At 38.2% G+C, this 12,823-nt stretch overlaps 1 protein-coding gene across 7 annotated transcripts in view; it reads right to left on the bottom strand.

The window, feature by feature from the left end:
- Positions 1-12,823, bottom strand: part of LNPK (lunapark, ER junction formation factor) — a 48,172-nt gene that overhangs the window by 22,016 nt on the left and 13,333 nt on the right. For all 7 annotated transcript variants that reach the window (XR_010987363.1, XM_068138527.1, XM_068138533.1 and 4 more), the window contains 2 exons: positions 6,105-6,185; positions 5,967-6,018 (listed from right to left, as the gene is read on the bottom strand). Coding sequence is in view for 6 of the 7 variants with exons in the window: in XM_068138527.1 (XP_067994628.1) it covers positions 5,967-6,018; positions 6,105-6,185 (133 nt within the window). In the remaining variant the exon portion in view is untranslated. The remainder of the gene's footprint in view (positions 1-5,966; positions 6,019-6,104; positions 6,186-12,823) is intronic.

The raw sequence follows: 12,823 nt of genomic DNA, 5'->3' as shown, positions 1-12,823 counted from the left end.
TGAAATGGACTTCAAAATCTCTCATCTTGAAACTCAGGGATTTTACCTGCTGACTTTGCATTAGGCTGGAAAAGTTTAAAACCTTAGAAGGCAGTTTATAGGTCCACTGGCAACTGGCCAGGGGGAGATGAGTGTGACGAAGTCAGAAAGAATGATCCCTGTCCCAGGAAGTATAATACTACCACACTAAGCTTCTCTATGGGCTGCAGAGGAGGCAGGCAGTGTGACAACACCAGGCTACACTAGCTAAGAAATAGTAGCTATCACTGAAGTACTAGGTTAAATATAAAAGTTGTTTTGGAAAAAAAATCACCAATCTCATGTGTCATGAAACTGCAATATACACAGCCTGTGTCACCCTTTAGGAAGACTCGCTGAAAATCCACCTAGTTTGGTTTCCTACAGGACAGAACAGATTACAAGTTTTCCTCTACCACACCTTCATGTACATGACTGAATTACTTCACACAATTTTTATCATCTAAGTTTAGCAAGTTCATCTCCTGTTTAAACTCTTCAGAATCTCAAAACCAGGATTAACTGGTAAGAGCTGAAGAAATTCTATTAAGGTTTCTTTGCTAACTAGTTTCTATTTTGAAAACTGCTCCTATGTTGAAAGTTTTATTTTAATCAAGAATTCATTTATGATGAACCTCACCACTGACAGTTCTCAGCTTTTTATGAGACTTTAGTAGCAAATTTTAAAGTCTTAACTACACTAGAATAATTGCAGCATCCTCTCCATGTCCACAAATTATATTGATCCTGTGCATGATTTACCCAGTTTGTGTTTTCCCACTCATGTACCAACACCAAGCTAAAAGGTATTCAATTTTTCAACTCTTCTCAGCTCCGCAGATCTTCAAAAAGCCTAATTCCACTTTTTCCAAGATAACTTGAAATATTTTTATCCACTGCTAAGATTTTCTTCATTCTTTCTTATTATGTAGCATGCTTTATTAGTTTTACATATAAAAATATAAATGATCATGACTAATTTCTACATGTGGGTGTTACTTCTAACTTTGAAGGCTGTCTTCCTATTTCACGTGGTTTAAGCATATCAATTTTGGTTGCTTAACAGTTCTCAGTCTGTTCTGGTATGTCATGGATATACTCACATTAATTCTGATCCCATAACACACTATTCCTAAGCAATCTGCTCTTATCTGTTCTTTCTCAAGGGTCTTTTTTTTTGGCAAATCTCCTTTAAAAAGGCTTTCATTTTTAGTAAGTTACCACCACTTTAATAGCACTACTGCTAATTCAATTTGTACCTACAATGATACTGAACACAAGTATTATACAGTTAGTATAACTAAGAGGCATGAGACTAAAACTACTGGAGTACATTATAAAGGCAAGAATGCAAGAGTCATTTCTAGTTTCCACAAAATGGCATTGGATTATTGACAAGACTTCCCTTTGCTTCTCTTCCACTTAGAAGTTCATTTGGCTTTCATTCTATCCTTATACTTAATAGAAATTGCCACCACTTTTCTGATCTCCAAGTAAGAGAGGTTATCAGAACTTACAATATAAGAAAATGAGAAATGTTCTCCTCAGTGAGACCAACAGCCCATCTATCCCCATGTTCCATCTTTTAGAATAATTGTATTTTAAAGACAGCACACAAACCTGAATTATTTCTGTTGCCTAAGTCTTTGATACCATCCCTAGGATCCATAAACATATTGTCATGAATGTTGCTGAGTACAGCCCTGTGTAATCATTTTAGTATCACATATTAGAATAAACTTTATTAGAATAAACCAAACCAGGTTGGAAGAGACCTTCAAGATCATCGTGTCCAACCCATCAACCAATCCAACCCACCCAAACAGCTAACCCATGGCACCAAGTACCCCATCAAGTCTCCTCCTGAACACCTTCAATGACGGCAACTCCACCACCTCCCTGGGCAGCCCATTCCATAGCGCAATCACTCTTTCTGTATAGAACTTTTTCCTAACATCCAACTTGAACCTCCCCTGGCGCAGCCTGAGACTGTGTCCTCTTGTTCTGGTACTGGGTGCCTGGGAGAAGAGACCATCATCAGCCTGTCTACAACCTCCCTTCAGATAGTTGTAGAGAGTGATAAGGTCACCCCTGAGTCTCCTCTTCTCCAGGCTGAGCAACCCCAGCTCCCTCAGTCTTTCCTCATAGGGCTTGTGTTCCAAACCCCTCACCAACTTTGTTGCTCTTCTCTGGACTCATTCCAGCAAGTCAACACCCTTCCTAAACTGAGGGGCCCAGAATGGACACAGGACTCGAGGTGTGGCCTAACCAGTGCAGTATACAGGGGCAGAATGACCTCCCTGCTCCTGCTGGCCACACTGTTCCTGATGCAGGCCAGGATGCCATTGGCCCTCTTGGCTGCCTGGGCACACTGCAGGCTCATGTTCAGCCTACCACCGACCAGTACCCCCAGGTCCCTCTCCACCTGGCTGCTCTTCAGCCACTGACCCCAGCCTGTAGCTCTGCATGGGGTTGTTGTGGCCAATGTGCAGAACCCGGCACTTGGATGTGTTCAATCTCATGCCGTTGGACTCTGCCCATCTGTCCAGCCTGTCGAGGTCCCTCTGCAGAGCCTCTCTACCCTCCAGCAGATCAACTCTTGCCCCCAGCTTGGTGTCATCAGCAAATTTACTGATGATGGACTCAATGCCCTCATCCAGATCATCAATAAAGATGTTAAAGAGCACAGGGCCCAGCACTGATCCTTGGGGCACACCACTAGTGACTGGCTGCCAGCTGGATGTGGCACCATTCACCACCACTCTCTGGGCTCGGCCATCCAGCCAGTTCCTAACCCATCGCAGTGTGCTCCCGTCCAAGCCATAGGCTGACAGTTTGGCCAGCAGTTTGCTATGGGGGACAGTGTCAAAGGCCTTGCTGAGGGCCAGGTAGACTACATCCACAGGCCTCCCCACATCCACCAGGTGGGTCACCTGATCATAGAAGGAGATCAGGTTGGTCAGGCAGGACCTGCCCTTCCTAAATCCATGCTGCCTAGGCCTGATCCCTTGGCCATCCTCTAAGTGCTGTGTTATTGCACTCAGGATGACCTGTTCCATGATCTTGCCTGGCACTGAGGTCAGGCTGACAGGCCTGTAATTCCCTGGCTCATCCAACCGGCCCTTCTTATGGATGGGCACCACGTTGGCCAGCTTCCAGTCCTCTGGGACCTCGCCAGTGAGCCAGGACTGCTGGAAAATTATGGAGAGTGGCTTGGCCAGCTCATCTGCCAGCTCTCTCAGCACCCTAGGATGAATCCCATCTGGTCCCATGGACTTGTGGGGATCCAAGCTGCTAAGGAGAGTTCCAACCACCTCCTCATGGAACTAAGGGAAACTGTGCACCTCCCTGGCTCCTTCTGCCAGCTCTGCAGGCCAGCTGTCAGGAAGACGTTCTGTCCTTCTAGTAAAAATTGAGGCAAAGAAGGTATTAAGTATCTCTGCCTTTTCCTCATCCTTTGTTACAATGTTCCCCTCCGTGTCAGAACCCTGTTGCCCATGAACTCCTTTAATCCCTTTCAAACCTGCTGCCCACTTCCAAAAAACCAGCCCTAATATTCATCTGCAGTAACTGGATATTATCCATACACTTGTCAAATTGCCTTATGTTGAGATGCAACATGTTAATAATGAACCTCCTGCAAAGTTCCAGGTTCCCCTAACTTAGGTTCCACAAGCTAGCTGAGTAATGCATCCAAACTCAAGATCCATCCCAATCTGTTAAAACTAGAATTCAGTTTAAAAACTTCTTTCAAATCTAAAAGCTGAAAAGATATGTATGAAAATTGGAATGCTACCAGTTGCTTTTCTGAGAATCAACAATTTAATGCTGATTAGATCTTTGTATGAATTAGTATGATGTGTAAGTTTCCATTTCAGCTGTCGGTTCACAAACATACCAGGTGCCTCATACGCCACACCATCCAACACATTACTTACCCTCTTTTCAAAAAGGCTCAGTTACAGAGCTCAGGATGAATTCTGTTGCCTTGTTAGTGTGTCCAAAATGAGTGAAGAAAAGATCAAGGAATGTCTATTTGTTTACAGGCATTTTACTATTCCCCATTACTGTAATTCTACCATATATTGCATACACCAAATTACACTACAATCACAGTAAAACATGATCTAGTTATAGTAATTTATAACTGCAGAGAAGCTAGCATTTGTTTTGGGCAGATGTTTAGTATGAAAAGCAATAACCTGGTAAGTTTTTGACAATTAAAAATTGAAATAATTACTGCACACACCAAGAACAGGTTTAGAAAGTGAGCCTCCACAATTTTACAAGTGAAAGCCAAACAAAGCATGACCCTCCTGAACTGTAATGTGTCCACAAAATACAGTAGTCTAAATAGCCACTTTTACATGGACAAAAAGCAGCATCAATTCTAAATTCAATGTTTTAGAAAACAGGTCAGAAAAAGGGAAAAAAGGAAGTTGTGCTATATACAAAGAAAATACAGAATTACAGAATCACTTAGGTTGGAAAGAACCCTTAAGATCCTCAAATCAAGCTGTAAACCACAAACTTTAAAAGATCATTTTTCATCAGGTCAAACTGCACTTTCATTCAGGATAGGCTGCTTAATGTTTCACTCAGTGCATAACATTTTCTGAATTGTCCCCACTTAGAGGTCTCTGATTCACACTACCACACAGTCTCAGAGAGCAGCGCATAGCATTCTTCTAAATGAAACTAAACTGAAAGATGCCTTCCACCAGGTCCACAATACTAGTTTATAGCTATCCTTAAATAAAGTACCCTATACAGATAGTCTGGGCAAACTCTCCAGCAACAACTTTTACACATCATGACAATTTGAAGCTCAGCAAGAAGAGAACAGTGGATTTCACCATGCAGCTTAAATGCGTTTGTTAGTAATATCCAGATGTTCTATGCCCATCAAAACTAGCACTCCAAGAGCAAAAAGAAAGGGCCAAATGAAAAATTAGTTACAAGAATAAGACTCAAAACTCATAATTCTAACATATGCTCTGAAACAATCTAGGGGTTTTTATGGAAAATCATGCACATCAAATCCTGCAGTTTATTTTGAGCACCTATCCCCTACAGGTCTGTGATGGTTGTAACAACAAATTACTCCTTTTGAGACAGATCTTTGTAGGTATCTTCAGTATTATAATACAAGGCGGCATTTATACTGTAATAATACTAGTATTTCCAGTTTAACTACAGCACATATTCCAAGAAAAACTTGGTAGTAGGGGTTTTCTGCATAAACATCTTTCTTTTGCTGTTCATAGCCAACATGCAGGCATTATACAAGGGAGAGTGAGAAGCAGAGAACTTTTCAGTCTTAAAAACCTGTGTGTGCAACCTAGAAACAAGGCTTCCTTAACACACATGCAAGTTTGTTTGTGGTTGTTTTGGGGGTGGGTGGGATTTTTTTTTTTTTGCAGTCAGGGCTCTTTTATTTTTATTCAACGGCACCTTTAAATGGAGCATAACATAGTAAAGAACTGTCCCTTCTTTGCACACAGAAAATACCAAGTGTCTGCACTGGTTTTGAAGAATCTCTCCACCCACCATATGTAAGTAGTTGAAATACTGCATGAGAAAAAGTCTAAGCAGCCAGGAATCAGAACAGGACTGAAAAGCTAAGTCAACAAACATTACATACAATTTGAAAGCACCTTAGCATCCTGTAAAAGTTGCAAGTATGCCACAGTAAATTAATTTTCCCTTCTGCTTTACCATCAAGCTGCAGGAAAGATCCTACTGTCTCAAAGAGCAGCAGCCTTTAGTAATAGATCCCTTACCTGAAAAATGCAGAACAATAATGGACATAGTTCTAATAAACAGTATTAACCCTAAATAAAGGGCAACTGATCTACAACTTTTGCCATAAAGAGAATTCTAGAGTGGAAATTGCTATGGAAGATGAGAATCTAAGGTAAAGAGCAGGCATTTTACAGGGCTATTACCTTGTCCAGGTCTTGAGGTTGCAGATGTTCCAGCAGATGGCAGTTCAGCCTCCTGCCAATTAATTATAAATAACATTATCTGAATGTTTGGCTCCATAGTATCTCTCATATTAAGTCAGTATCAATCCCAGTTCTTACCTTTGCTCTTGATTCTGGATCAAACCTTTCAAGGATTAATTTAGCAGTCTTGTATGTTTCCTTCTCCATTACTTCCTCAAGCTAGAAACGAAAGGTTCCAAACATTAAAACGTAATTCTTTAGAGTACTTTGCCTCACATCCTCTCATTTACAAACAACTTACTAACGTTACCAAAACAGTGAAGCTCTGTCCGTTGAACCAGTAGTGTGTTCAGATACTAGAGGATTTCCTGTACTCAGTGGAAATAAAATCTTGCTTCCAGAAATAAGTTTCTAAACTCTAATGGGCTACTTGTATCTAACAGCTTTATTGCAAGGAAACACCAAATATTGCTAATTGTTTACATATAATGAGGAGAATAATTACATGCCCCAACTTCAATAATGGAATGTGCAAAAATCTATCAGCCATCATTATTGGAAGTTATTAGACATGACAAGAGAATGACAGGCAATTCCTTAGATTTATTTCCTCATAGCACTTAATGCTATTAATTTAAGGAAGGTCGTTAGCCAAGTGCTTTACAGAATAAAGTCTCTATGCCAATTAACTGCTGTCAGCATCGATTTTAGATTATTTATTAGCAGAAGCAATTAGCTTGCTGCAAATGCTGTGAAGACTCACTAACTAGAGAGCAGCCATGGAATTTGCTCAAATTACTTTAAAGACTGGATCTCCATCTTTACAGTGATTGAAAGCGCGTTTCAGAAAAAAAGGCAGGGGGAACATGTTAAGAATTTTTTAAAAATTGCTGAGAACTATGCATACTTTAGGGAGCATAATTAAAGCACTTCATAATTACAGCATTTTATTTACAATGCGCTCAAGTGGCTTTATTGCTAATACATGGGCTTAATTAAAAAAGTAATCACTAGTAAAGTATCATTTCAGTGGTTAACAACCAATATCAGAAGAAGCTTAACTTTAAAATGGAGACAGTTGAAGTTATGACAAATAGCTAATAGGTACAGAAATTATCATGCATTTTACAGTATCTTAAGCAGACCTTTTCTCCTAGAGATGCTGACTAATGGCTATGCTCAGCTAGAAGTGGGGGGTTTGTTTGTTTTTAAGTTTGCTGTTGGCATGAACTGCAAAATTGAAAGGTCAATGGTCAAAAAATTAAGTACTCTCAAACTCATTTATCATTGCTAAAATAACAAATGGGGCAGGCTAACATGACTTTTATGCTATTATTTAGCTGGTGAGAAGCTACAATTTTAGCCATTCTGCATATTAGACCTTGTAGGGGTTTTACCTTTAGACAGACCTCAGAAGCTAAATAAAATTCACTCAATTTAATGGATACACAGTATCCACTTAAAACTCACTCCTACGTTACCAGAGATTTGAGGTAAGGAATACTACCCAGGCTGTTAATTAAGGACTGTTAAAACAAAAGGGAGTAAAGAAAAAAAGTGAAAAATCAATTTCCTAAGCTTGTATTTCAGCAGGACTTCAGCGTTAACCCACTAACTTTGTAAAACAAACACCAAACAGTGAAGTAACATCAGAATTAAGGGTCCAATAAGAAAATTGAAGTATTTATGATTTTCACTTTTATAAGCAATAAGACAGAACTTTATATAAAAGGTTAGAGTTAGTGAGGTGAAGCTGCCAAGTGTGGAAATATTAACAGTCAGAGTCAGTATCTGGGCCACAAATCAAAACTTAAAAAAAGTGTTTAGAAGTCAATCTACATCAGCAATCATAACACATGCAATTGTCTTTGTAGCCACACAGAAAAATGAGGCATAACCTTCTGCAGAATAAAGTGACCTTTAGGAAGAGAAAAAATAGAATGCTCCACCATTCCTTGACACTTTCCTTATCTAACACACTTCTTTCCACCGTAGTATTAGATGGCAGTTATTTGTGGATCTAAGTTTTGCAAAGACAGTAACATTATTTTGAAATGGAAAAAAAATAGCTCTCAGTGCAAGATTCAGATGTTGAAGTTGTTCAACACAGTTATTGGATAATTGGATATTAGATATTGGATAATTCAGCAAGTTCTCATATTTTTGAAGTCTTATATAGCTTTGCAATTTTAGTAAAGCTGGATCTGACCAAGAATTGAGTATCACAATTGACTCTTTGCAGGTTTCTTTAAAATGTACAGAAATTATCAAGACTTCCATAAGCACACACAGTTTTCATGCTTTCATTTCTACAATATAATTTTCTTAACATCAATTGAAATTTGTCTACCAATACCAAATAAGGAATCAAATGGGTCAAATTTTACTTATTCTGAGTAAATTAGTATTATTAGCAGAAGCAAGTAAGGGCCTGTGTAAAGTTTTTCAGTATCACCTCTACATCTTCATAGCAGAGCAAGCTGGCTTGGGTACTGCCACAGCAAGCATCTTTATAAATGCAAGTCAACATACTGACTTGTGGATTATTCACCATCCTGAAGCACAACTTTGGAAAGGTTAACTAGTGCTGAGCACCAGCTTGCTAACACAGCAAATTGCTTGACACCTCTTGCTCGTTTTTCCGTAATACACCACTCTGAGATTGAAAACTTTTCCTGCATAAATATTTTCTAATTTCTGTCATGGACTAATTCACAGTGTACTATTATCAAGCTCAAATGCTGAGCAACCAGTGAAGTCTCTGAAAATTAATATGAGCCTAATTATGGATTTTTTCAAACTTATTTCATGGAATTAACCACATCTTCATAAAGGAGCATGGTCATACACCACATTTTCCTGAGTAATTGAATGAACAGCCTCCTTTCCAACTGGCAACCAAACAGTATTCCTGGGCAATGACATCAGTTGCCTATTGAAAAGTAATACAAGTAATGTATTTTAAGCTACTTGTAAATGCAATTTAGCAACTGGAAGCCTGCAGTACTGGCACCGTGCAAACTACTTATTCGACATACTACCACATGAGTTCTTAAACTGAATTACTTGGTATGTCAAACCCAACTACGGAGAGGTATTTCTTTACATTCACACAAAGGTACAAGATTGATTTCTGTCTACCATGCAAAGTATCAGTACACAGTAAAATTTTCCTTAAAATAGGAAAATTATTTAAACCACAATAATAAAGTGGCTGGATTATGAATACATCCATGTAAATAGTAAACCAAAGTAACTCTTTTGCAAGAACACTGAAAGAAATACCTCATTTGATCATTCATCAGTAAATATCATTAATCAGATTTTGAGATTCCAACTGCACATTTGCAGTACTCTACCACATACTAGGGAGATAAGAGTAGGTTTATACAGACAGCAGCTTCTTACAGAGTTTATGTCACATACTGAAGGTTATAAAAAAAAATTCTACAATTTCCTATGCCTGGAAGACTGAAGGTATTAAAGTTTTAGGCATCAGTTATTTTAAATAAAATTAATATACTGCTGTGGTTCCCCCCCCCCCCCCCCCCCATTATTATTAGAACTCCAAGGAAGCCAGGAAATCACTTTTTTCCTTGGAAAATTATTAGATTGAACTTTCTATATCTTACTTGAAATGTCTAGGAAGTCTAGTAGTATATTCAGCCTACTGTAACAGAATAGCTGAGGAAACTTCATAAAGTTTAATTCTAACATTAGCAAACTAATTACAATTCTATCTTCACAACTCTGTTCTCAGGCTAAGAATTATCCCATCAAGCCTGCTGCTCAAGGTAAAGTCTCCACTAATTCCCACTTGTAGCAGCTTAACACATGTCCTGCGCCTTTTCTTTAATATGCTTAACTCTCTGAACTTGCTCAGCTATATACATTGAGGCTTAAGAGCCGACATCCTCATTAACAGAGAAATCCAAGACCAAAATTAGAGCTACACAATCATGAACTCAACCACAGCATCCCTTACAATCAAAGAAGGAAAGAGAAGTTGTACCTTGAAGTAGTGCTTTAATTATAGCTAATGAACTTAATCCCTACCCCCAATCCATAATGAAACATTAAACATGTGTTTCATGAATTCAATAGGAAAAAAGTAGCATTGTCACTTCTGTGGAAAATAAGTATTACACAAACTTTGAGTAGAAATACAGTATTAACAGGCAATTCCAGATGAATTATCTGTATTTGTGTTTGACAGGTTTTTAAACCCACATGAATACCCACAGGATTACGCCACCGAAGACTAAGCCTTTTGAATAGAACTGAAGTTCTATTGAGCAGTTCACTGCAGAGCCACCGGGCCATTTTGCATAGTAGATGAGGAACTCACTCTACTGTAAGTACTCATCAGCATCTCAGTAATGTCACTAGGGAAGGTGAACCACATGCCTCTACAGCACAAGTATTGTAGCATTTTTCAAAGGACAATGGGCTTCAACATAAAACTTTTCTAGGAATTGAGTAGCTGAGCTATAACAGAGTAAAAAAACACAGCTGTTATGGCAGGCTGAAAGTGCCCAGACAACACTTTGCATTACAAATAAAAAGGAAATACATAATTTACTTATTCCATGTACTTTAAGGATCACATCACAAATACCTTAACTAATCCTATTTTCAAACCCAGTAGCACATTCAAATCCAACAGGAGAAAAAAATCCTCTTCCCTCCCATTACTCTACTCGATAAAGGTTTTTGTTTTATTAAAAAGTAGATGTTACTACAGTTACTCATAGCTAAAAACAGACCTAAGGAAGATAATCCAGAAAACCAAATCCAAACATTATCAAACCCAAATTATTACAGAATACAGCTTGGATTATTTTTTTTTTTAATCTAAAATACAAATTATATTCTGTCTCATTACCTGCATCTACTTACAGCTCATTTAAACATGCTAGGTTTCATGTATGATGATCTAATTTTAATGGTTGATTGAATACCTTTAAATTATGATGGAACTCCTGAGTCAGTCTTCCGAGTAAAAAATACCAACATCGCGCTGATTCAAGAGGATGCAATAAGTCTTCTGTTTCTGGTTCCTTGCTAGGAACCAGGCACCCACAAGATCAGGAGGTAATCATGGACTTTTTATTCCCCTCAGATTGAAAAATAACTCAGTTATAGATTATTGGGCTTCCCAGAACTCTGTTTTACTAATCCTATTTAGAAGTTTGTCTTTAACGATTAGAGCTTGACATGCATATATACTAATGGTAATTTATATTTCCAGGTTTAGACTCTCCATAGTTGTGTTATGATTTCTATATTATTCACAAAGTATTCATGCAGTTAACTACTACCTGTTCTTCTACAATAGGGAGAGGTGGGGGGTGGGGGTGTTTCGTATGGAAAATACACATTTACATCTCATTTCAGAAGCATCAATTCCCAAAGTAAAAGCCTCCCTTTCATAAGCCAGTTTCTCTGGCTAATCTTTTATTCCATGTCTTTTACAGAAAATAGTGCTTCTCACAAAAGTTCAGCATTCACGTTCTTCTAGAACATCATGATTCTCATGACTACAGAAAAATAAACTGAAATGAAGGCTTTACATGTAAGACCCCAAAAGCTGCTTTGTTCTCCATTGTGCTTTTTCTGTTCCAAGAGCTCTGCCTCCAAAGCTACCCAACAACTAAACGAGTTTTAGTTAATAAAACTAAAAATATTCAAACTAATTATTCTCAGAAAATTTCTTCCTCTCCTTTTTAATCACCTCTCAAACCAAAGAACACTTCAATGTAAGAGATTCCTTAATACAAAGATTAGCAGATATAAACATTAGTAACCCTCTTTTATCAAAGCACAAGGACGTAACCAGGTTACAGGTTATCATTTTTACAACTCCATTTCAAAAGTGATTAAAAAAAAAAAAAGAGTGAAAGATTAGTGAAATCTCTTTCCTCTGGAATCGCCATGTAATACCAGTCTTACCTGACTCTTTTCTAATAGTTTTGTTGGGGGTTTTCTATTAATTTAGCTATCGTGGCAAAATCCAGAGATCCTGAGGTGAACACTTTGGGAAGCTCATTAACAGCAGAGTCTTGTAATACAACTTTTGGAGGATTTGGGGGGAGGAGGGGCTGTTTGGTTACCCAGGGCAGGGTGATTTGGTTGGGGTCTTTTCCTGGTTTGGTGGTGGTGTTTTTTTTAAATTTTGCACCGCAACGCAGGAGACAAAGCCAAAAACGTAAGTAAACAAGGAGCTTCCTTATGAAGTGATTAAATAGAAAGGAAACAGCTTTCAGTGCTGCAAACTTCTTGAAGAGTGCAAGATATCCAAGACTTGCAATCTTCATCCTTATTTTGCTTTACTGAGATTAAACTCTGATCCAGTTGAAGCAAATATGTAGCATACACCAATTTATTATACTGTTAACTTATCCACACAACTCACAAAATAAGACCTCAAGACAACTGATAGGACTGTAAAAAGAAATTTTGTCGATGAAAGGAATTGAAGAAATATGTAGTACAAAAATAAAATGGAGGAGTATGGGCAGTAGTGATGCTTTTAAGATATAAACAATAATCTGTTACTTGATGAAAAAGAATCCAGTTAGAACAAAGTCCTTTCTGCTACATAGAAACAAGACATTAATTGACAAAGTAACTATTAAGGGTCTAAATGTGCTCTGTGTTTACATCGGTGCAACAGCTAATGCTTTTTACAATCCTGAAGTAAAAGTAGTCACCAATGTGTAGGCCAAAGTATACATCCCCATTTTCTGACAAAACAGAAATCACTTTACATAGGCCTAGCAACACTGAAACTGAAAGGAGACAATTTATACTGATACACAAGCAAGCCTTTGCAATTTTGGTGTAAGGAAAACCAT

The sequence above is a fragment of the Melanerpes formicivorus genome, unplaced genomic scaffold (genome assembly GCF_026170545.1).
Source record: "Melanerpes formicivorus ecotype bairdi unplaced genomic scaffold, bMelFor1.0.p_v2 SCAF_5, whole genome shotgun sequence".
In the NCBI taxonomy this organism is placed as follows: domain Eukaryota; kingdom Metazoa; phylum Chordata; class Aves; order Piciformes; family Picidae; genus Melanerpes; species Melanerpes formicivorus.
This window is presented reverse-complemented; position numbering and strand designations above follow the sequence as displayed.